Here is a 25,755-nt window from a genome sequence, read left to right as displayed (position 1 = left end):
AACCTGCACAAGGTCCTCCACATCGTCCAGGACAGACTCATATGGTTCCTCGCTATCCGAGTCCATCAGCAGCTCAACCAGATCCTGCTGGGCCACAACAGTCGACCATTCCGCCTGACATTCTTTGAACCATTAACATTAATGTGCAGTGAAGGAAAAAATGCCGGCTGGCAGGGATTAGTGATAGGCTGAATCGGTGGGGAGAAGAGGCTGCGAGCCGCTCTAAATTTGAAAATGAGCCGCAATTGGCCCCCGGGCCGGACTTTGAACATGCCTGGTCTAGTGGAATGGAAATTATTAGTAATTGTCACAGTGGGTAAATATTTAATTCTCAGGTGATCAGTAAATACATTAACTTTCTGAATTCCAGCTTTAGGTAACTAGATCAGTGTTCAAAAAATCCAGATGACTTCTAAATGGCAGCAAAGTTATAGATCATAGGCTAACTCCTTCCTGCCATTCTAATGGTCATACATTTTTGTATCCCAGATCCATCTGCCCTACCCAACTTGGAATTTTAGTACACTTCAATTGTTTTCAACTTTAACACTGTCGGCTAGAATGATCTCAATGTTAGGATTATGGATTGGGATTGTGGAATAGTAAACACAATAGATTTGAATGATGATGATGTCCAAAATAAACAGGCTGTAATGATCATTTTTTAGGGCTGGGGGAAGACAAACAGCCAATTCTTGAAGTTTAGCAGGCATTAATCTCCACAACCTACTAATCTTTTTTTTAAAAAAGAAGAATTTGTTCCCTAAAGAGGTAACTATAGAAATGCAATTTACGGGACCAATATAAAACTGGGGGAGGGAGGAGGGGAATGACCCATACACTTTATTTTAGATATATTTGATTTTGGGCAGACAAGCAAAGTCAGTGTTAATTCCGATATGAATATGGATGAAATTAAAACTATCACATTTCAAAAAGACTGACATTTCCACAACCAGAATAGGTTATGCTGTGTTTTCAACATGAAAGATTTAAAAGCCTGAAGGGACTGCTTGAGTACACAAAATTGAACATTATACTAAGCAGACAAGTAATGAAATTGGAACCTTCTTTTGGAAAATGCTATGTCCACAGTCCAATATAAAGCAAGGTTGCTTGAAACATAAGGAACTTATCAGAAAGTAGGATGTCTTACGATTTCTTAGTTTTCTTGTTAGCTCATTAATATTCCATTTATGCAGATGTACTATGAAGCAAAAGCTATACAAAATCATTACCATTTTTATTTACAACCTCACAAAACTAGGACTCATATGCATTTTATCTTATCACTGTTATATAAAAATTGCATGACGATCATTTTTTTTAAATGCAAATCAATCTGATTTATTCTTTGACATATAAGTTTTCCTATGTATAGATTTGTCTTTTCATTTCTCAAATGTAAGCAGCCTCTATACATAACAGTATGTATTACTGTTGTTTGCATAATATTCTCACTAGCATACTTTTTCCACACGTTTGTTATACAGAGATGAAAACAAAAGAAAAATCTTGCGGTTGCTATAGAATTAAAGTCAATCTCAATAGAATAAGTGCTGAAAACTCAGTTAATAAGAAATTAGAAGAACATAATACAAAAATAACTTTCAAAGTATTAAATTAGACTGATACTACTTTGTTCCACATGTAACTTCAACCTCTGCTTTGCAACCAGACAATCTTTTTTTTTAAGCTTTTCTGGTTGACTTGCTGCACTTTCTAACTTCATATATTTGGGTTGTTTTACTCCAGGTTGTTAAATTTTTTAAGCCTGCTGGCATACTATGATATTAATGTCCAGGTTCAAAATTCTTCTGAAGAAGTTACATTTATCAAACAATATAAGCATGATAAGGCAGAATATCAGCAAATAGCCCGAGCCTGTAAAGATGAAGTGAGGAAAGCTAAGGCTCACAATGAAGAAAGGCTTGCCACAAAAGTAAAAATTAACAAAAAAAGCTTCTTCCAACATGTTAAAAACAAGAAAAAAGTTAAGGAAACAATTGGTCCATTGCTAGGAGAAAGTGGCAAGAAGGTGACAAGCAACAGGGAGAAAGCAGAACTATTTAACTCATGTTTTGCATCTGTCTTTACACAAAGGGATAAAACAGTCCAACCTATCAAAAGCAGCACCACAAAATTAGGAACACAAATTGAAATAGGGAAGAAAATGGTAAGTGAGCACCTGTCTACCCTAGATGAGTTCAAATCACCAGGACCGGATGGATTACACCCCAGAGTTCTGAAGGAACTAGCAGACGAGATCTCAGAACCACTGAATTATATCTTTCAGAGATCCTGGAACACCGGGGAACTACCAGAGGACTGGAAAAGAGCTGATGTGGTTCCCATCTTCAAAAAAGGGAAAAAATTAGATCCAGGAAACTACAGACCTATCAGCCTAACCTCAATACCAGGAAAGATTCTGGAAAAAATAATCAAGCAACGAATTTGCGAACACCTAGAAGCAAACAAAGTAATAGCCAAAAGCCAACATGGATTTGTCAAAAACAGATCATGCCAGACTAATCTTATTGCATTCTTTGATAATGTGACAAAATTAGTGGACCAGAGGAATGCCGTTGATATAGTTTACTTGGACTTCAGTAAGGCTTTTGATAAGGTAGACCATAACCTACTACTAGATAAAGTAGAAGAATGTGGGTTAGACAGCATCACCACCAGATGGATTGGTAACTGGCTGACCAACCGCACTCAACGTGTAGTTCTCAATGGAACTGCATCTACATGGAGGGAAGTATGCAGTGGAGTACCCCAAGGCTCTGTTTTAGGCCCAGTACTCTTCAACATCTTCATCAATGATTTGGATGAGGGAATAAATGGGGAACTCATCAAATTTGCAGATGATACCAAGCTGGCAGGAATAGCCAACACTCCAGAAGATAGGCTTAAGATACAGAAGGATCTTGACAAACTTGAACATTGGGCACTATCTAATAAAATGAAATTCAATGGTGAAAAGAGCAAGGTTCTACATTTAGGCAACAAAAACGGAATGCACAGGTACAGTATAGGTGATACCTTACTCAGTAGTAGTAACTGTGAAAGGGATCTTGGAGTCCTAGTGGACAACCATTTAAATATGAGCCAGCAGTGTGCAGCAGCTGCCAAAAAAGCCAACACAGTTCTAGGCTGCATCAACAGAGGGATAGAATCAAGATCACGTGAAGTGTTAATACCACTTTATAATGCCTTGGTAAGGCCACACTTGGAATACTGCATTCAGTTCTGGTCGCCACGATGTAAAAAAGATGTGGAGACTCTAGAAAGAGTGCAGAGAAGAGCAACAAAGATGATTAGGGGACTGGAGACTAAAACATATGAAGAACGGTTGCAGGAACTGGGTATGTTTAGCTTAAGAGAAAGAAGGACTAGGGGAGACATGATAGCATTATTCCAATATCTCAGAGGTTGCCACAAAGAAGAGGGAGTCAAACTATTCTCCAAAGCACCTGAGGGTAGAACAAGAAGCAATGGGTGGAAACTAATCAAGGAGAGAAGCAACTTAGAACTGAGGAGAAATTTCCTGACAGTGAGAACAATTAATCAGTGGAACAGCTTGCCTCCAGAAGTTGTGAATGCCCCAACACTGGAAGTCTTTAAGAAGATGTTGGATAGCTATTTGTCTGAAACGGTATAGGGTTTCCTGCCTAGGCAGGGGGTTGGACTAGAAGACCTCCAAGGTCCCTTCCAACTCTACTATTGTATTGTATTGTATTGTATTGTATTGTATCTTTGAAGTTAGTTGTTTCAAAATGGAACACCCCCTCATCTCAAGTTTTGAGTATCAAGTTTTGAGAATTGTAGTGGTAGAAAAGGTGTGAAGATCTTTAAGAGCATGTTTCTGCACATGATTCAGGTAACTTGCTTGATAATTCTCCTCCTTCTTGTGGCTGTAAAATGAAATCACATTTTAATTTGACTAAAGATATTACACAGTGGAATTTATTTTGTTGTAGTACTTGACACAGGGATACGAATTGAAGTCAAATACTTTGCAGCCAGTCAAGAAAAATGTCAGCACAACAATGAGGATAAACAGATGGCTTTCTTTGCACTTAATAAACACACTGCTTGCAATTCTGAAAAGCATTTGTTAGATTGTTATTATATAAAAACTGCAAGAAACCGTATAAAAAGCAGGGGAAAAATATTCCATGACTAGACTGTAATTTAATTTTGAAGCATAACATACGAAGCCTTGTACTGCTCCACATTAGTCTTGCATAGATCTTGAAACCGATGGGATAGAAAATTGTATTTACTTCAACAAACTTTAGGCAGAAGTGATTTAAGGATAAGAAACGCACGTGAAAATAAACTATTAAAAGGTTTTTATTTTTCTTACATCCTAGTAAAGGCTAAAATTCACTGCAGGTTACATAAATTTATGAAGGAACTATTCCATGAACCATGACCAAACTTAACACTATAACACTATAAAAGGGATGTAATTAACTTAACTTACTTAGCTTAACTTACTGTGACATACAATCAACATTAAATACTAAGTCTTATCTTGGATTAACCTATCTGGGAGTAAATTTTTTGCATAAGAACATAATTCTTATGTATTATACAGCGTAGAACTTCAGATTGGATCACTTAAAGATAGTTGGCAGTAGGGAGTATGAACATAGCACCTATCTAAGAAAAGCTGAACCTCAAACTAGTTGTCACGCAAAGAATCCTAAACAGACATGTTTAAATTCAGCATAAAAAAGTCTGTCCTAGTTGTATAAAGTAAAAGGAAGCTAACCTGAATCTTCTGCTAGAATTTTAAAAAAAACTTGTCTTAAAGGTTACATATTGATGTCAAATAAATATTTCAAAAGAAATTTTCCAGTAAACAGTTTCCATTTGTATGGTCAAACTCCCAAATTAATGTTTCTTTCCATGGGATGAATCTCACTGCTATACCTCTGCTATTACTAGATGCTTTGAGTCCGCCTGGCATTTAATCAAAAAATGCAAATTAGGTCATATGAATCTGTTAAAAACAATAATTGAAATGGCAAAGAAACCAAAGTACACAAATGGTAAACATGATTAAATATGTCTATTACAAAACAATATGAGTACAAGAATTCATGTATTTGAATACCAACATTTTTAAAAGAATCTGAAAATTTAGGATGTTGAATTTGAGAAAGATTTTTGTTTTAACCACAGACACAATCCACATATAAAAGTTCTTGATGGGAAATAACAAACATAAAAATATTAAAGATAGCTATTAAAGTAAAATCTATTGCCAGGGAACTAATCCACAGACTTGAAGAAATATCCATTACTATGCTGTGAATGAATACCTTTACTGATATTACAAGAACATTTTCCATGGCTTTTCAGAGATTATAACCATAATGTCACAGGAAAAGTAACAAGAAAAGAAAAGCCAAATGCAACTCTATTTTTTAAAAGAGGCAAGAATAGAACAGCGGTTCTCAACCTGTGGGTCGCAACCCCTTTTGGGGTCGAACAACTTTTTCACAGGGGTCGCCGAAGAGCCTCCCGCGGAGAGGCTGGTAAGAAGCCGGGCCAAAGGGAAGGAGCGGCTCGGGTTCCCCGCACGGCAGGAGAGGTGGGGGGGGGAAGTAGGCGCTGGAATGGAGGCGAGGAGGGGGAAAACGTGCAGCATAGAGGATGCTGGGAAAGCAGTTCGCTCTGAGTGATGGAGGTTGATGGGCAGAGCTACGGAAGCCAAGAGGTACCATTTCTGAGGCGTAAAACAAGGCGGGGAAAATAAAAAAAATAAAGGAATGCGGGATGCGGGTACACTGAGGTTCCCTATTAATGTTAATAGGCTTTGGCCCCTCTCCTATGGCTCCCTGCTGACCCAATCGCACAATTTGCTCTCCGCCCCGAGAAGGCACGAGCCTCTTGCCTGCTTTTGCGATTCCACATTCTTTGCAGGCAACTCAGTGTTGGGAAGAGGTCCAGCCCTTTTCTCACGCTTATTTCTTCCACGTGCATGCACAAGCAAAATACCCTCCTGGGCCAGGATCAAGGCAGAGGGGACAACGACTCTCCTCCCATTGTCGCCACTGCGCAATGCGATGAGTAACTGGGTATGCAGCTCAGGAGACTCCTCAGCGCCAGACTCAGGTCAGCGTGAGCCGCGGTCCACTTCGTGTTGGCTCAGGAAGGAGGAGAATGGGGAGCAGCAGCAGCAGCTGGTTGGGTATAGAGAGGGAAGAGCTCCAGTTCTCCTGCACTGCACAGGAATCTCCTTGCACAGGGCTCTGGAACTCTTCCCTCTCTGCATCCAGAGACAGCTGTTCTGGCTCTTTCCTGAGTCAACATGAAGGGGACCAACCTGAGTCTGGCGCTGAGGAGTCTCCTGCGCAGCGCAGCCAGTTACTCACTTCTCAGTGGCAGCAGTGGAAGGAGTCACTGTTCCCTCTGCCGTGATCCTGGCCCAGGAGGGTATTTTGCTTGCATGCACAAAAAAGAGATGAAAGAGAAAAGGGGAGAAAGAGAGAGAGAGAGATGAAAGAGAGCTGGAAGGAGAGAATGGGAGGGAGGGAAAATAGAGGGAAACAAATTAGAGGGAGAAGGGGGAGAGGAAGAAAGAAATGAAAAAGAACTGAAGGGAGAGAATGAGAGAGAGAAAAGAGAGGGAAACAAATCAGGGGGAAAGAAAGAAAGAAAGAAAGAAAGAAAGAAAGAAAGAAAGAAAGAAAGAAAGAAAGAAAGAAATTTTCTCTATGACGAAAGCAATGGCAAGCTAGATCTCCTGCCAAGAAAACTGCAGTTTGCCAGAAGGCACAAATTGGAAGCAAGTCTGTTTTTTTTAAAGAAAATAACAGAGATGGCAAAAAAAAATGCATCTGAAAATAAGATTATTTATAATTTTGGATAACGTATTATATTGTCAAACTCAAAAGAAATCAAAATATATATCCTATTGCTATTAGTACAATCTTGCCAGCTTCTATCAACTTAGAGTTCACTATGAAAAGATTACAGAAAAGCAATTTCCTATGATTAATAACTTTATTTTGGATTTGCTATCGTATTCCATGAGAAAGAAAGAAAAAGAAAGAGGGAAAGGGAAGGAAAGAAAGAAAGGAAGGAAGAAGAGAAAGGGGGAAGAAAAATAGAGAAAAACAGAAATGAGAGGGAGGGGGAGAGAAGAGAGAGAGACCCTATTCTCATAGAAAACACTGAGCCATGAAACCTTGGTAGGCATGTCTGGGGGGGGATGTCATGTGACTGAGTGGGAGTGATGTTGAGTTGGCCACACCTATCTAGGTTTTCTGGCTCCCGGTGTTACATAGTAGCAACGAAAATAATTTTATGGTTGGGGGTCACCACAACATGAGGAACTGTATTAAAGGGTCGCGGCATTAGAAAGGTTGAGAACCACTGAAATAGAAGAATAGAATATATCTTTATCAGGGTCACAGACCAGCAATAGACATTACTTTTTACAATATATTAAAAGAAGTACTGACATTAAAAGTGGATAATAACATCCCTGTTAAGAAAATACATGCTCTCAAACTGTTTGGGTCACTCCCTGGTTTACGTGGGTGAAAAGCCGATAAGTATATGAGTAAATATAATGATCAAGAAATTGTTAGAGATATCTCTAAATATGACAGCTATAATTCTATAATCTTTTTTTTTTTTTGTGTGGACATTGGAGCAACACCGAATTTTGCCACTGCATGCATGGTAGACTGGTTCAAGTCCTAGAGGAGAAAGCCTACCTAAAAATTGTCTGCCCTTCTTGGTACTCTCTCTAGTAAGGGGAGAATATATGCTGACCACAAAACATGTGAGATATCTTCAATTTCTCCTTTATCAAATATACATAACCGTTCTAAAAGAGGCAATAATTGTTAGGCTGGCACTTGAAAAAGAATTGTACTTTGTCTATATTTATTTAGTTATTTTACAAATATAAAAGGCCATGCAAATGTGAACACCTCACAATACTTTCACAAAAGGGTCAGCTTTTAAAAAATATGAAGCTCACAGTTATGTGGAAAATACCATGGACAACTCATTCCCTGAGTGTTATTAAGGCCCAATTCATGCATCAGAGAGTGACGAAGTGTTCTTATATTAAAGCTGGTTTTCAGAAAATGTATTAAACATGGTAATAATAGTTAATTGACAGTCTAATTCCAAATGGATCTTGCTGACATAAATCAAACCTTTAGTAGTTACAATCAAGTAGCAACTTTAAAAAATATGGCAAATATTGGCAAATCATCATGATGTAATAAGCCAGTTTGGTTTACTGGTTAAGGCACCAGGCCATAAAGGAGGAGAGCCTGAGTTTAAATCCCACCTTAGCTGGGTTACTTTGAACCAGTCACTCTCTCTTAACGCAATTCACCTCATAGACTGGTTATTGTGAGGAAAATAGGAAAAGGAAAGTGTATTGGATGTGTTCACTGTCTTCAGTTATTGGTAAAAATAATAAAGGTGGGATAAAAAGAAAAAATGGTAATGTTCTGATGGGAAATCTCCCTGGCAGGGAAGCATCTTTTACATCTAGATCAGGGGTGTCCAAACTTGGGAACTTTAAGACTTGTGGACTTCAACTCCCAGAATTCGGCTGGGGAATTCTGGGAGTTGAAGTCCACAAGTCTTAAAGTTTCCAAGTTTGGACACCCCTGATCTAGATGGTATTAAGAGAAAACAGGTCCAATATTCTTAAACTTGTCCCCTCGTGAAGCAATGTAGCAGATTTTCCTGCTTCAGCTTCTTGCTTTAATTTATTTGTGCCTTTTTGACAGTCATTCATTTTCAACAGCTTCATATCTAAAAAATGGAAGAAGGCAAGGACTGAAAATATGGTTTCACCAGCAGATCCCAGCCTGATACGGAACCCATCAAGTGGTTTGTCTGAATGTTGTCACCAAGGAAGTAGGAACATAGTGAATTTTGTATTTGGAATCTTACTTTGTAAGGCGCTCACCATGAGTGAGATGGGCAACAATATAAATTTCTTAAATTTCATAAATAAATAAGTTGCCCATACTGGTCATAAGGAAGTAATATTTCTTTTCAAGTGAATATTGTTTCGATTAGCTGGCCTGGCATAATTATAATTGTGACAACTGTTACCTCCTGGAAACATATTCTTACCTGGTTATTTATAGGGTACGTTTTTAAATTTAACTGATTTTAGGGTTTTTAGAACCATATTTATATTCTTCCGTACAGTTCTTTTTAAATTTTTAACCTCCTCCTTATGTGTATTTATATCTGTATTTATATTTGTATTTGATACTTGTTGTTTGCTGTGTGGACTGTACACCGCCCCGAGTCCTTTTCGGGAGAGGGGGCGGTCTAGAAATTTGAAGAAAATAAAATAAATAAAAAATATGGTAAAATATTAAAAACTGTTACATCTATATAATGATAATATTATTTCTTCATTGCACAATGACAGAACTAGTGTGATGATCAGTCTTTAGAGCATCTGTGCTATTTATAGATCAACATTTTCCTAATATCAGATATACTATTCAAATCAATTTTGAAAAAAATAAGTTTAAGTTTGCTTATCTAAATGCTTACCTATACTTTTATTCCTCTATTTGCACATATCTAATCAAATATGGAAACATGTTTTCAATGTGGCTAAATTAATAATAAATATTGTAGAAACAAATGCCAACTTGGCAAACAGAAGTTGTCTTCATACTTTCTGGAGAGACTATCTATATCAGGGATGTCAAATTTACGTCATCACAGTGGCATCACGTGACATATTGGGACTCCCCTTAGTTAAACCGGGCATGGGCGTGGCCAGTGCATAACACATCTGGCCCGTAGCTGGGAGTTTGACAGCCCTGATCTAAATAAACTGGACAGCTGCTTTCTATTTTACATACTCCTAGCAATAAACTTGGAGCTCACAACATGACCGTATATCTTACGACTCTTCTATTCAGATCATCACATTTAAACATAAGCTGCTTAGGTTCAAGCATTCATAAAACCATCAAAGCTGGCATGCAGCAATCCAAAATCTCTGCATGATCCAAAAGCTAAGTCAGGGAAAAGAAAAGTTAAAATATTGTGCCAAAAGTCATAAAACCCGAGGTTATGGCTTGTTCAATAAATGCACTACACATCCTTATCAGTCAATAACCAAGTTCAACCATGGTTTTTAGCAAAATAAAAGTATTTAATTAACAAAGACCAGTGAAATATGAGAAGCAATATACTTATGAGAGTAAATAATCAAAATGATTAATTAACACAATTCCTATCAGCTTATGTGTTTGATTTTGTCTATTTCAAGAACATGTTACAACAAGAATCTAATGATGCTGGAACACACCATCCTCTGAGTACTGAAAGACTCCATTATCCTTTTCCAGCTTTTGAGATGTTACTAATAAAATACTGGGGTATTTCAAGTTGTTCAAAAATAAGAGGTGAAGTTTTCAAGATGAACTTCTGGTATCCTCTAAAGCAATCTATGCAAATTAAAACAAATAATTTAGAATTTCAGAATTACGACAGCCCCATTTCATTAATTATATGGATGGACAGAATATAAAGGTAAAGGTTTTCCTTGTCCGACTCTAGGAGGTGGTTCTCATTTCTGTTTCTTAGCTGAGGGAACCAGCATTGTCCAAAGACATGTAGCCAGCATGATTACATGCCAAGGGGCACAGAACACTGCTCCCTTCCCACTAAAGTGGTAACTATTTATCTGCTAGGGGGGCAGAAGCTAGGGTAAGTATCGGGAGCTTAACATTTTGAATCCAGCAGCTTTAACTGCTGTGCCATTGACCCGCTGGACAATACATAAATCTTTTCAATTGTTTTTAATGAATAAATTATAGCCAATGACAAAGAAATTGTTACTACATCAGCTACATAGCTATTATAAATTTTGGTAACCTGTTTTCAACATTCACGAAATGTTCATACTGATTCATAATATATTGATTCATATATATTTCAAGGTTGTTTGGTAAATTGTCTATCTTTTCATAATCTTATCTCTTCTTTACAACTAATGAAAATTTTCTACAGGTTTGTTGTCCTTTCTTTGTCCTCAACAGGACTAAGTTTTCTACGAATCTATTTCTACTAGTTCAAGAATACAAAGCTATGGCATTTCTTCTTTCCAGTGATTGCCTTCATCCTTTATGGAACTGGTGATTACATTTATGTAGGAAATTGGGAAGATATGTCAATTATACATTGAAATGAAATTTAATTTTATTTCTTTTCATTTTTTTCAGGTAAAATTATGTTGAAAAGTATTGATGATGCTTTAACACTAAGATCAACACTGGGACATGTGGATGGAATTTATAATTTATATGCTATAACTTTCTGAGAATTTCTGAAGCACTTTAGCAAATCACAGCCTTAATCTTAAAACAACTACTTACACAAGCACCTCCTTATGCTTAATTATCATGGTTCTATATTTTTTTTATGAAAGTTCATCTCTTTCTATGAATGAATGAATACTAAACAGATAAACACATAAATTGTATTGTATTTACAAGTAGTTAGTCTTGGTGAACACAACCAGTATCTTTATAGTTGCTTAGCTACCTTTTCAGCATAGACATTTGAGAACTAAACATCTGCCACAACTCTTAAGTTTTCATCTTCTACATCATAAAATGTTTTAGTACCATAAACATTACATGGATAAATCACTCATGCTATGGTTTAATTATAGCACAAACATGGTTTGTTAAACTATACATTACATTAAAATAAATCAAGTTTATGCATATTGCATATTCATCTGCCTTTACTGGTGTTGACAAAATGTACGCTATCAACACTATATTAGGGGGGGAAATGAAGCATCAGAAATTCCGTACCTCCTAATTGCCCCCAAACAATTGTTGCTCTAGTCTTTTATAAATAATGTTTTAGAAAATTTCTTAGACAAAGTGCTGGAATTTTTACCTCCCACATTAGCCTGCAGTCTGTATTTTCATCCAGTTCCTGTGGCATTCGCTTTTCTCCTGCAAATGGTCCAAACTTTTCACCCTAGCAACAGTAACAAAATTGGCATCTTTTGTTTATGAAAAACTACTATTAATTGCTGAAATCAAACTGTATGTTAAAATTTACAATTTAAGCAAAAAGAGCAAAAATACTTGTATGTCTGAGAAGACTCTGCAGCTCAATTATAAGCTATGAAAGTAGCCTGGTTCATAATTCATATAATTAATAAAGTCAGTTTAATATAATGATTAAGGTACTAGGCTAGAAACCAGAAAATTGGGAGATCTATTCACACCTTGGGTATGAAAGCTGGCTAGGTGACTTTGGGCCAGTCACTCTCTCTCAGCCCAACTCACATTGCAGGGTTGTTATAGAGGCAAACATAGAAGGAGGAAGGAGCATTATGAATGTCTACCACTTGAGTTACTTGTAATAAAGACTGGATTTAAAAAAATCCAACAATGCCAAGACCTTGGGAAGGACTTGTTAGGTATTGGACAGAAATTCTGGATTAAGTCTAAACATCTAGTTGACTATGTTGCATGTTGAAAAAAAGTAGACATCAAGAGCTTACACCGGCCCAATGTCTGATTTTTTTCAACATAGACCAACCTGTCCTTGAATGGCTGGATGGACTTGACATTAACATTTGAACCATTAAATGTTCATATACAGTATTTGCCATATGGTAAATGAATAAATAAATCTAGTTGACTGTGCAACAAACCAGCTGAAGAAACATTGCACAGACTGATTACAAACAACGGTAACATTGGTAAGTAGTGGCAATGGTGCACTGGAAGTCTACAAGAAAATTATTTGCCTGCAAGCAAGAATTGGTGGGACAATAAAATAGGGAAAGTAACAAAAAATGAAGAAGCTAAAGTGCTCTGCAATTTTAAAATGCAAACTGATAAGCACCTGCCACCCAATACCCTAAACTTAAAACTATTGATAAGAAAGATTTAAAAAATCTGGATAGTGGTCATGGCAGGGCTTGGAAACAGCAGGATAGAAGAGAACGAACTGGAGAAGATAACCAAATACAAAGACCTACAAATAGAAACAGAATGATTATGATAAAAAGAAAGCCACGATAGTACAAGTAGCAATAGGTGCCTTGAGTACAATCCCAAAACAACTGAAGCACCACTTCAACACCATCTACAATGACAAATTCACCATCAGTCAACTGCAATGAAAGCATTGGATCAGCTTACATCATGTGACAATATCTATAACAACGTCAAACATCCACATCTATCCCAGGCCCTTGGGTAGGACTTGATAGGCAGACAAAAATGCCATCTTTCTGAGGGTGCAAGAAACCATAACAATAAATGATTTCAGAAACACAATGCCAAGAAAGAGGGAATAACCCATCCTATAAATATCCATAGCAAATGAAATCATTCTCCACAAAACTTCCATTTGAAATCATATTAAGAGATACGCTGCATAGTATCTGATGCTGTGTTTCAGGTTTGATGGACTTGTTAAAGTTTTCTTTTCCCAATCAGGCTAAATGGCACATCTGAAGTGTAGCAGAAGCCTAGAGAAGCAGAATTACTAAGGCCTCTCTGCCTTAGTAATGCCAACATTGTCCATCTCGGTTGGCAATGACTTTTTAACAATTACTGCATGATTATAATGATTAAGTGAATAGCCAAGACTCATATTGAACCATGATGGACTGCCCCCAACTGACTCTGGCTTTGGCATATGACAGTCTTCCACAGCTTCAAAGCCCCAAATATGCACAGGTAATTTCCGAAATTCCCACCTGAAAGCTATGCCAACTAGGAATTCTATAAACGAAAGTATCAATATTTCTGGACTGCCAGAAGGACCAGTATAGGTACTGGTACCACCAGTATATAGACTCTTGCATTATTCCCAATAAACTGTCACTGTACAATTAGATTAACCTAATCTAATTAAACTAATGTTAATCTAATGCAAATGTTTTTACAAACAAAAGGAATTGCAGATGCAGTAACAGTAGTTTTCTCTTAAACTGGCATCTACTTGTCTTTCATATATGCAAGTGTATGGAAATCTTGATTTTAAGAAATGCAAATGGTGAATTAAACATTAGTTTGATCAAGGAATGCAAGATAGTGCAGTAAGGAAAACAGGAATCAAGAAGCAACATTCTGAATATTTTCCATGAAAAAATATCATTTGGCTCCAAATTTCTATTGGTTCCAAGTATGTAGAACAAGGATCATTTTTTGCAATGAAAGTGAACAACTGTCCCAATCCATCTTTGAAATTTCTTCATAACATTTCTCTTCCAGACTAACTCTAAACTCCCTGGAAATTGATTCAAAGCTATAGAAATATTCTGCTGATATATTCTGCTATCTTGCAGATTCTCCTTGGCTTTATTTAGTTTTGATCCATCTTTTTTTTTAGAAGAAGAATAAGAATAAGAAGAAGAAGGAGGAGGAGGAGGAGGAGGAGGAGGCAGGAAACTTTTCCGTTTCAGAATGCGAAACATCAGCATCTTCTGCTGAGAAGCAGACGGAAGTGGGATGAGGAATGAAAAAAAGCGAAGGGGTTGGGACTTCAAGAACTTAAAGCTGCAGGCAGAGAAGCAGGGAGGCAGGCTGTAATACGTGGCAGGCGTTCCCATTAAACAGAGAACTAACTGGGCGGGAGTGGGGCGCTTGAAAAAGTTTTTAAAACTAAAGGTTGCCAGCCGCCCACCCCGCCAGCTTCGCTTGCCCCTTACCTCCTCTGCGTGCCCCTCACCTGAATGGGGCAATAACAAAGATCACCCACCTTTTTCACTCTCCGGGCCGTAAAGAGCCCCATCCCGTCTTGAATTTTAGATGACTTCAGGGCGAACCTATCCGGCACGTACATGCCCAGCATTCTGCCCTACCTTGAAAGGAAAAAGGGATTGTAACCTCCTCCCGCTGTGGGCTAATCGAGAGGCATTGCAATGGCAAAGGCAAAAGGAGATAGAGGGGGAAACCATTGAAGGAGCGCTTGCTGCTAGAATACCCCCCCCCCAGCTGCCCCCGCCTCCTGGAAAGTAAGGGCGGCGCCGTTCTTATGCCACAGTTCGGGTAAATCTCCGCTGTGATTGGCCGAAAGTTGGTTGAGATCTAAGTTAGCGGGGGGGGGGGGGGGGAGAGACACTAAGATTCCACTGAGCAGCAAGGTAGAGGATTTCGGATCACTAGTGAGAAACCGAGTAGGCGAGTTAGGAACGGTTCTTTGTTTCTACCTAAGGACTACAGACTGTACGGTGCTGTCTAAATATTGCAAGACCCAAGTATAAAGGAAAGGATTAGATTTAATTCGGCTACTGATTGCCTTTCGCACCTACACTGCTGTTAGTTCAACTTTTTTGATCCCAGAGACAGAAGTGAATTTACTAAAATTGTGACTTACAAAAGAACCTTTAAGTAAGGCTTATATAATAGAAAGTTCCTAAATATAGTGATTAAAAGAACTAAATATGCTAAATATTCCAAGCAATCCGATTAACAGATAGATATTTGGTACAAATGCCTAAATCAGGGGTGTCCAAACTTGGGAACTTTAAGACTTGTGGACTTCAACTCCCAGAATTCCCCAGCCAGCTGGCTGGGGAATTCTGGGAGTTGAAGTCCACAAGTCTTAAAGTTCCCAAGTTTGGACACCCCTGGCCTAAATGAATCATTAGCTTAATAATCGACCTCTAATACTAAGTCTAGACCTTTCTATGCTACCATTTCATTTATAGCACATGAAGATTTCCATAGTTTAGGAATATAATTCAGCATCCCACTGTGATCCTTACATCTAAATCCACAAATTATATTGACAAATGTATCCATATGAAACGAAAACAAAGCTATAACATAACAAAACCAAAGCACTCGAGTTTGGTCTTACATTAACAGCATAAGAAGGTGAGGATAGCTCAATTTTTAAATATCCTTTTAGTAGTCTAATAGATCCAAAATAATATTTTCTGATGACTTTTATTTTAAAAGGCTAGGAAAGACATTGCATGTTTTCTAACACCCGGTCCTGATGATTTTCCAGAATTGGATATTTCTATTCTTCCTTCCACAGATCAAATATATATTTGATGCTAACCTTCATTTCATCTTTTAATTATGCACAGATAGCTTCCATTCAAGCCCAGCATTTCTTAAAGAAGCAACAATTGCAGATATCACACAGGCTGCTAAAGCTTCTAGGCCATAATATTTAGTTAATACGTGTTTCAGTTGTATATGTTGCAACTTTTTCAATTGTATATTGGAGGTAAGGCAATTTGGAAAGGCAGTCTCCCAAAAGCTTTAAAACAAAACAATATGACCTCAACATAAACTTCATCTTATTACCAGGGATCCCAAAATGCAATATAGACACAGGCTTGCCCCAAAAACTCGGATACCTCACAGAAGAGATTGAATATTGTATCAATTCACCACTATAGTGTGTCCAGAAAATCAAAAAACTAAAAATAGAAGGCAGTACTGTTATGGCCTCAGTCAATGTCACAGCACTTTTATGTCCATAAATCTGGAACTAGCAAAATAATCCATAGCAGTAGTACTATGTAACACACCCAACCTAGACAAATGCAGTAAAATTAAAATACCCAAATGTAAATTTATTCACCAGGGTCTGCCTCACTATTTTGATTGACAACAAAAAACACCAGGAAATCAGAACACCGATTGGATCACTGAACTCAGGATTCATAGCATCTGAAAACTATAGCACTCCCACAAGTACAATCTGATATGTAGACAACACCTTTGTCATACTAAAGGAGCATCTAGAGAAGACACATGAAACAATGAATAAATCTTCAAAGCAATGCATTTCACGAAGAAAGAAGAAAACAATACACTACCTTTCTTGGGTCCTTGTCCTAAACAACTCACACTAAGTGCTCTTTTACCAAAGCAGCTACCCAATCTCCTACAAGAGAAGCTGTGTAAGAACTTTATTCAGACGAGTACAAGTGTTCTGCAGACTGCCCATATATTTTTTCAAGAAAAGGATTGAGTTTTCAACCCATTGCCCAACCCAACTTTACCAGAAAGTGGCTGACCATCAACCTATTACAACACAACCAACACAAATTATGAAAAGAATAACACTATACCAAAAGCAACTCAGAAACAACCAACAGGCTATTAACAACTACATGGCACCACTGTAGCACACAAATTCTCCAAAACACCTTAAATAACCCAAAAGACCCAGGATCCCAAGAAGAAAAAAACAGAAGTCATCTATAACATATACATAATAACAGTAACAGCTAATATGTAGGACAGACTGGCAGAAGAGCCCATCTATGAATACCAACTAGCAGTCAAAAGGCATAATGAAAAACTTAATTTCACAACACGTGGGTAAACTCAGCCATAGTTTCAATTTAGAAACAGTGAGCGTCCTACACTAAGCTAAATCCAAAAATGCTATTGAATTCCAGGAATTTGGAATTCTACAAGTGTCCTTTTTTGAATCATGGAGAACTTCTCTAGTGCGTTGTACATAGAAAGAAAGAAAAATCCCCTGCTTTTGTGAAACTTTTAAACTCTGCACACAAAGACTTAGGTGCATTTTAGACCCATTCTACTTGGTCAGGATCTTTACAGAAAATGTACTGTATCTGGCAGGCAAACAAAAGAAACGTTACCTTCAAGCTTTGGGAGAGAAATATGGTATCGAATAGGGCGCCTTATTTTAACACACTTAACCAGGCAGTGATCTGTCCATAACAAAGGAAACTTGTAGTTTGGCAGTTCGAGTCTCACTGGCTCAAGGTTGATTCATCCTTCCATCCTTCTGAGGTCATGTGATCGGTAAAATGAGCACCCATTGTTGGGGGCAATATGTTGACTCTGTAAACTCCTTAGAGAGGGCTGTAAAGCACTGTGAAGCGGTATATATTGTAAGTCTAAGTTCTATTGCTATACAATTGTATGCATGTTCTATACAATTGTATACAGTTGGGTGTCTGTGTGTATTTACACACACATGACTAATTATTCATTGTTTAAGATATTTTTTAGCATTTCGGTTTTCACATTATTTTAGAATTCAGTAACTTCTAATAATCTGGAAAACCTTTTTGCTCAGTGCTTCGTTCTATATAGTAACAGACAAAGTGAACCCAGTTGGAACATTTCATTTTAAATAATATTATATTTAGTACCACTCTGAACACCAAGCTTTAAATCACTTCTGATTATTTTGCTAATATTATGTATTATACATTAGTGTGTTTTTGAAAGACCAGAGGATCTGAAAGTGAACTCTCTTCTATTAAACAGATCCATTTAAATGGGAATTCAATTCATGATACGATGGATTTAGACTACATTCAGTCTATCAGAGTGCAGATTGGAGCTAGCCAAAATGCTTTTTTTTTTACCTCCATGGAGACAGGCATTTGTTTAAATCTGATTATAATGCTGAAAGGGAAAAAAAACCATACATTTGAAAATGTTAAAAAGCTGGGGGAAGAGAAGTGAGAATAAAAAGCAAATGAGAATTTGACAAACCAACCAGCATTTAAAACTCTATATTTAAATCTGTATACTTAACTGCTTATAATTTTAATTACTAGCTGCAGTGAATTTGTGTGTTTAAAAATGCCTTTATTAATATTGGTCCCTTTCTGGAAAGCCAAAGAGTATAATTATGTTATTCTTTGCATTGTCATTTTGAAAAGCACTGTTTAAGTTACAGTCATTAGTAACCAGGATCCTTGTGAGGTCTCAAGTCGAAGGCAGAAACAGGAGTATATAATTCAAAAGACAAGCTTCTTGAGATTTAACCAACTATATAAACCATCCACGTATATGAAGTAGTAATCCAAGTAACAGGGGAAAGATTGTTGCCATTATATTAAAATGAATTGTGACATATTAATGCTGAAATACTTTCACTTTGTTGGTGACTGAAGTATTACATAAAAAGAAAGCACCTATTATCTGACTTGTGCATTGTTGCTAGGCTTTTCAAATTTTCCTTTGTTGAAATATTTTTCAGCTAACTGAGTGATTCATTTAAAAGCTGTAATGCTATTTAATGTGGAACACATAAAAACAATTGGTCTGTCTCCTGTAATTGACAGGGTCACTGTAATAGTTTAATTTAATAGTGCAAAATAACATTTGGAAATCCCCAAGTCATTACTTCTGGGACCTAGAAGACAAGGATTAATTTAGTATGAATTTGTCATTAGAACACATTGCTAACTTCTTGTTGCTACAGATCTAAACTCTTTTACAGCCAGCCAGACTAAGATCACAGCTGTTAAAGTCTTGATTTGTTTCATTTTTTATTTATTCTTATTCATTCTTTTAATGATCCGGAGTTTAAACTTTATCATTTGCTGGGAAGCTATTTCATAGCCCATTCCTAGACAGATAAATGAAAGTTGTATTGAATTCATAGGGTTTGCTCCCAAATTTATGTGCTTAAATCTGCAAACTTATCTTAAAAGCCAGATTTGAAAGTTCTTGTATCACCATGGAGAGATGAGATAGCTAGAATACTAGAAAAACTTGGTACACTTAGGACTTTTCTCCTGCCATGAATCACTATACCAGCTGTGGATTAATGTCTGCACTTTCTCATCCTGGTGTATGTTAGGTTTTATCTTCCATATTTACCTCTCAGAAGACTATGGTAAGTTTAGGGATAAGACATGAATAGTGTTTTATAAAGTTCATAAAAATAAGATGACAGAAAAGGTTTTTTCCAAGGCACATCTTCCTTATAGATGAACTTCTCCACCATTTCATAGCACCGGTGTCTTAAATTACATAGAATCAGATTTATAATGCAATGGTGGGATATAAGAAATGGGAAGAATAAAGAGATTGAAAGAATAAATCCAGGCTGTTTGTATCTAACACTGTTTAGACAAAAGTCATATGAAATCTTAATTGGGAATATACTACTTTCTTTTTGGAAGGAGGGAAGGAAATTGCACTTACCACATAGCCATCCATCTATGCTTCATCAATATCTCAGGATAACTATTCCCTTTGAGGATTTTAATTAAAATAATACAATATCATGTAACTGAAAATAAAGTTGTTCTTGTTCTGTGCTTCCCTTTACACAGAAAAAGAAAAGAGAAGGGGGTGGTAGTGAAAAATATGCTGATAAAGCATGAATATATTTGGTTTTCTCTCCATTTATTTTTCTGACTGCTGACCTAAATATTTGTACGTTACATTTACAAATACATACTGAAGGTTATTGCAAGTATCTGTCATAATCATTTAATCTGCTATTTTTGATCCATCTCACGTATGTTTTATAGAAAACTTTTTCCAAATATCTAAATTTATCTTGCTGAGAGATATGTATCAACCAATCAATCAGAATAGAGCTAGAAGAGACATTGCAGGTCTTCTAGTCCATCCCCCGTTCAAACAGGAGATCCTATTTCAGACAACTAACTGTCCAGTCTTGTCTTAAAAACCTCCAGTGATCAATCCGCTACAACTTCTGACAGCAAGCTGTTCCACTAATTAATTGTTCTCACTGTCAGGAAGTTTTTCCTTAGTTCCCAGTCGCTTCTCTCCTTGATTAGTTTCCACCCATTGTTTCTTGTCCTGCTTTCTGGTGCTTTGGAAAATAAGTTGCCCCCCTCCTCTTTGCAGCAACCTCTCAAATACTGGAATACTGCTATCGTATCACCCCAAATCCTTCTTTTTTCTAGATGAGCCAAACACAAATCCTGCAACTGTTCTTCGTGTGTTTTAGACTCCAAACCTTTAATCACCTAAATAGCTCTTTGCACTTTTCCCAAAGTCTCATCACTTTTTTTGTAATGTGGTAACCAAAACCAGATGCAGTATCACGTTACATGATTTTGATTCTACGCTTCTGTCCCTCTCACAGTTACTGTTTTTGATCCAGGTTTCGCCTAATCTGTACTTGTACCTTTGGTCTTTCCTGCCTAAGTGTAAAACGTTGCTTTTCTACACATTAAATTTTATGTTGTTGGATAGGGCCCGTTGGTCAAGTTGGTCAAGATCTTTTTGAATCCTGAGCTTGTCTTCTGGGGTGTTGTCTATTCTTGCCAGGTTAGTGTCATCTGCAAATTTAATGAGTTTTCCTTCTATTCCCTCATCCAAGTTGTTTATGAAGATATTGAAGAGTACTGAGTTTAATATAGAATCCTTTGGCACTCCACTGCTTACACACCTCCATGTAGATGTAGTACCATTAAGGATGACTCATTGATTACGGATTATCAGCTAGTTACAAATCCATCTGTTGGTGATGCTGACTATCCCACATTTTTCTAAACTTGCTAAATTTGGTTAAACTGAAATGAAATTTTGTGATTGCTTCATACCCTGCAAAAAAAAAATTCAATAAGGGCAAAATGTCCTGCTATATATAGAAATGATGTGGACAATCTGGTACTATAGGTACCATGTTGTTGAAGATTGCATCAAAGCAAATAAGGTAACCACGTAGAATATATAAGAATTAAATGTTTCAAAATCTCATTGGATTTCCCAGAAGCACAAAGCTGCAAGATTTTATACATTATACCACACTGGGAAACTTGCACCTTCTATTCACCGTGTTTTCTCTTTCTTCTGAGGCCAGTGTTACCTTAGGGCTCAGGAAAGTTGGAAGCAGGGATCCAGAACAAATTGCATTCAGATCAATTAAATATGAAACAGATGTTGCACTACTCATTCTAAATTTAAGTTTTTTTACAAGAAATCAAAGGCACGTTCAACATGCCTGAACAATTACTGTAAGCAGATGATGTGACATATTAAACTATTCTTTTCTCTTCCTCTTTATTCCAGATATATCATGTCATTTTCTTTGTCTAGAATTATAATTATTTAGAAATATTTACTGTTCATTCTTCAATATCACTAAAAGCACAGTTCTTATATTTGTCTTGATAAAAAAACTTGTTTGTTAAATTTAAGTGGCTCTTTGAAAAACCTTTTGCTGTTAACTGACATTTCCATCACATTTAGTCATTAGTCTAAAACATTTCCTTTATCAATCAATAAGAAATACAGTTGCATTATTAATAAGGTAAGTATGTGATTATTTAGGTCAGAATACAGCTTGAAAATATGTGAAATGGTATAAAACAATGCAAGAATCGTATGATCACAAGAAGGTGATATGAAGATGCCACTGAGTGGATAAATCTTACCGTAGTGACCAGATATAACAAAGTAAAGTTTGCAAAATAAACATACATTAATATACGTTCATTTCTTACTGGGGGAAAAAAATAAAAAGTATTTGCCAACTGGCTAAGTGTATCTTTGGGTTACCAAGAAAATATGCAGTCTATCAGCTGTTTCTTTCATATTACTCTATGTATTGATTAACATAATTTATGGATATTTTTATGAAAGTAGCAATGGCACTTAGCAACAGACTTATATACCACCTCACAGTGCTTTACAACACTCTCTGGGCCATTTAAGATGTCAGCATATTCCCCTCAACAATCTGGATCCTCATTTTACTCCGTAATAACAGTAGAAATTAAGAAGAAAATGGTCCTGTAGGGAGCTATATATGTTTTGTGATTAATTAAATGTTCTTTCTTGCTCTGATGTAACACATTTACTTACCTGACAGAAAAATTAATATAGCTTGCTTGGTTCACCAACCACCATCTCCCTGGAACTATTAATGCTAACCAGAAAACAAATCTAAAAAAACCCTGGATTTTTAAAAAAGCTTGCTATCTTTTTCCTGTCTGATTGTAGAGAGGAGTAAAATAACATAATGGCATTCCCACTTATTCATAAGCTATAGTTAGCATGCCTTCCATTCATTAAAATGTAAATTATGTTTGGATGGGGAAAAAAAACCCAACCCTTTATTATTCTCTGTAAGAGTGGTTTTCAGGCCTGTCTTTTCTTCTCTTTTGGCTTTTTTATAGTAACAACTTTCCCGAAGATTCAGCATATAGTACAGTAGCATAAAGATTTTGGTCCTTGCAGAAAAGTCAGAAATGCTCAAGCATTAGAAATACGGCCACGGTCATCGAGTTTGAGTTAAATAGTATAGTACTTATTTTAGCCTCTTAGAATATTTTCAATCCATTATTTATAGTCAGCTGTAAAGGCAGGATGTAGGAATCACAAAACATAAACTAGGACATACACTAATCCGGTAAAATCATAATGCAGTATCAGAATGTGAATGTTAAAAGCTTTAAAAACACAGAACAAATTTCAATGAACAGAGTTGATACAGAGTAAGCAAATTGATATTCCAGTCTAAATCTAAAGAAACAAAGAAATATGAGAGTTTTGTCATCAGCTAAGAAGAGCATTTTAGTGGTAAGGCACCACCACAGAGAAAACAGTGATGAAGTTTCTCCAAAATGCTTTGTGGAACTATCACTGAACTTATTTTATCCCAGGAAGGACTGAGGATCATTTTTCTCTAGTGAGTAGAAGGCTTTAGGGAAAACAGTCCATGCAGAATAGGTCTATTCTTACTCATATTCTATGATTGAATCTGGAGCACATCCTTAAAAAATTCAAATAGTTCCCAAAAAAGTATTCTTCTAACATATCTCCGTTTCTGTACATAATGGACTCAAATAATTACAGAAAGCTGCATTATTTTTGGATGGACATCTTAAATTACATTTACAGAGTTTTAATTTAATTTCATTATAAGTGTCCAAAACAATAACTTAGTACCTTAAATTGATACCAATTTTAACCTAGCGTTAAAAAAAATAACTCCTTATTATGTCTTGGGTAATATTGCTAAGGATTGAAATTAATATACATTTGATATGTAAAATATTCAAGCACTGGATTATACTATAATACTACACTAACTAAAATAACATACTGTATGCCAAACCTTTTATTTGGAAATATATCCCATCAATGCTTAAATTACTTGTGTTCAAGTAATTGTATCTCGAAGCAGAATAGTGTCATTTATTCTCAGTAAATAGGAAGATAGAAATTTTCAGACGATGAAAAAAAAAACCTGGCTCAAATAAGATCCTTTGTTAATTGAATTATAATTTGTACCTGGTAGATGGAAACTGTTAATCCATTTTTGTAACAAATAAAGATATTTTAATGTGGGATATTACCATTCTTGATGGTCTCTAGAAAATTGAAAAAAGCTTTTTTGAAGATCTGTGATATTCTTTCATTTTGTTTATAGATATGCAGAATGCATTCCTTATGTTGTATTTCAGCATCCTTTAGGAAAATTCCCTTAACCCAAGGAGCAAAACTTGCAAATGCAGTTTCTTATATTGATTCATAAATTCTTGCTTAGCCTAGGATTCTTGAGGAGTGGGAAAGGGTAAGAACCAACCTAGACCCACAGAGAGATAAAATGTTAATCAAAGTAATATTTATTGCAATTTACAAAGGCATACAATGAAGAACTATTGCAGTTAGTATGTAATGTCCCATTTTTGGGACTATTTAGCACATGGGACTATTTATATATAAGCTTAACAGGGATATCCTTTGTGTATTATTAAGCTCTTCCTAAAAGTTCTTTAAAGATTTTTGAGTGTCCAATCCACTTTTGACTTCCCTTTTGCAACAGTTGTTTATCTAATTGCAGTGTGTGGAATGTTCATTCTTTCCTTAGGTGGCATTTCTTTCACTTCCAAGGGACAAACGCCTTGGACCGGAAAGAAAGAAGGAAGGAAGGATATAATTGTATGTGTGTATGTATGTATGTATGTATGTATGTATGTATGTATGTATGTATGTATGTATAGATGATGAACTTGTTATTGCCAAAATGTATAAACTTTGCTGAAATATGAGACAGAATATACACAAGTGGAGGAAGAGAAAGAGAGACAGAGAGATACTATTACTCTCTGGGAGATAGTTCATGCGGTTTTCTTTGCAATAATTTCAGAAATCATTTCTAACACAATTTCTATCTACTTTCTAGGGTTGCCTAAACTTATCCAGCTAGTTTTCTACCTGAGAAAAGATGATAAGTCAGGTTTTTCCAGATCCTAGTGTAGCATTACACCAAACTCCCTCTTTGCTTGCCAGGCATACATCTTAAAGTATTGATCTTGGAAATAAATGTCTTGCATGCCAATATATTGCACTTGGTTATTTTAAATACAACAAGGGAGGGAGGGAAGGAGGGAGGATACTTGCTGGAGTGACATTTCAAATTCAGTCCCTCACCATTCACATTTCAAGCATCATGGAGAAAGTGATGTAGACAATGTTGGTAAATCTGAGTTCTTGCCATATTGGGCAAGCTGAAGCAGTTACCTCCTTTGTGGAAGGCAGAATGTCTGTTCATTGAGGAACATGTTGATTGTAGTCCCTTACAATGGAGACTGCTAGATTTACAGTATAATTATACAAATAGCATTGAATGGAATTACAAGATATCCCTGATAATACTTAAGTAAATCTTGATCTAGGTGCAGAATGTGGATTTTTATCCTGGAAAGGTGCAAGAAAACCTGTAGTTGCATCAAACACAACTGATTGCTAAAATTATTAATATTTCATTTTGCCTATTAGCATGAATGTTACATCCAGATGAATGTCATGAATAAACATTAACTCTGGAATCTCTTTTCTTCACCTTTATTGCAAATAGTTCATGCAGACATATGGCTTATAGCTTTAGTAAAATACTTAAGGCATGGTGTGCAAAATCTATTCCAAAATAAATGTCTGCTTTGGCAACTTACACAGCACTATATCACATTTGCTGATATCTTTATGGAAACTGCTACCCACATTTTAATGAAGATTT

General features: G+C 36.4%; 1 protein-coding gene across 5 annotated transcripts in view; it reads right to left on the bottom strand.

The window, feature by feature from the left end:
• PRDM5 (PR/SET domain 5) overlaps positions 1-15,027 on the bottom strand; it is a 79,837-nt gene extending 64,810 nt beyond the window's left edge. The window contains exons 1-2 of one of the 5 annotated variants that reach the window (XM_081959960.1): positions 14,770-15,024; positions 11,941-12,024 (exon numbers count right to left, since the gene is read on the bottom strand). In XM_081959960.1, the coding sequence (XP_081816086.1) occupies positions 11,941-12,024; positions 14,770-14,862 (177 nt within the window). In that variant the 5' untranslated portion in view covers positions 14,863-15,024. Of the gene's footprint in view, positions 1-11,940; positions 12,025-14,769 lie in introns of all 5 variants that reach the window. The other 4 variants (XM_081959963.1, XM_081959964.1, XM_081959961.1 and 1 more) reach the window with 4 other exon arrangements.
• Positions 15,028-25,755: the final 10,728 nt, after the last annotated feature.

This window comes from Natrix helvetica (genome assembly GCF_964273705.1).
Source record: "Natrix helvetica genome assembly, chromosome: 7".
Classification (NCBI taxonomy): domain Eukaryota; kingdom Metazoa; phylum Chordata; class Lepidosauria; order Squamata; family Natricidae; genus Natrix; species Natrix helvetica.
This window is presented reverse-complemented; position numbering and strand designations above follow the sequence as displayed.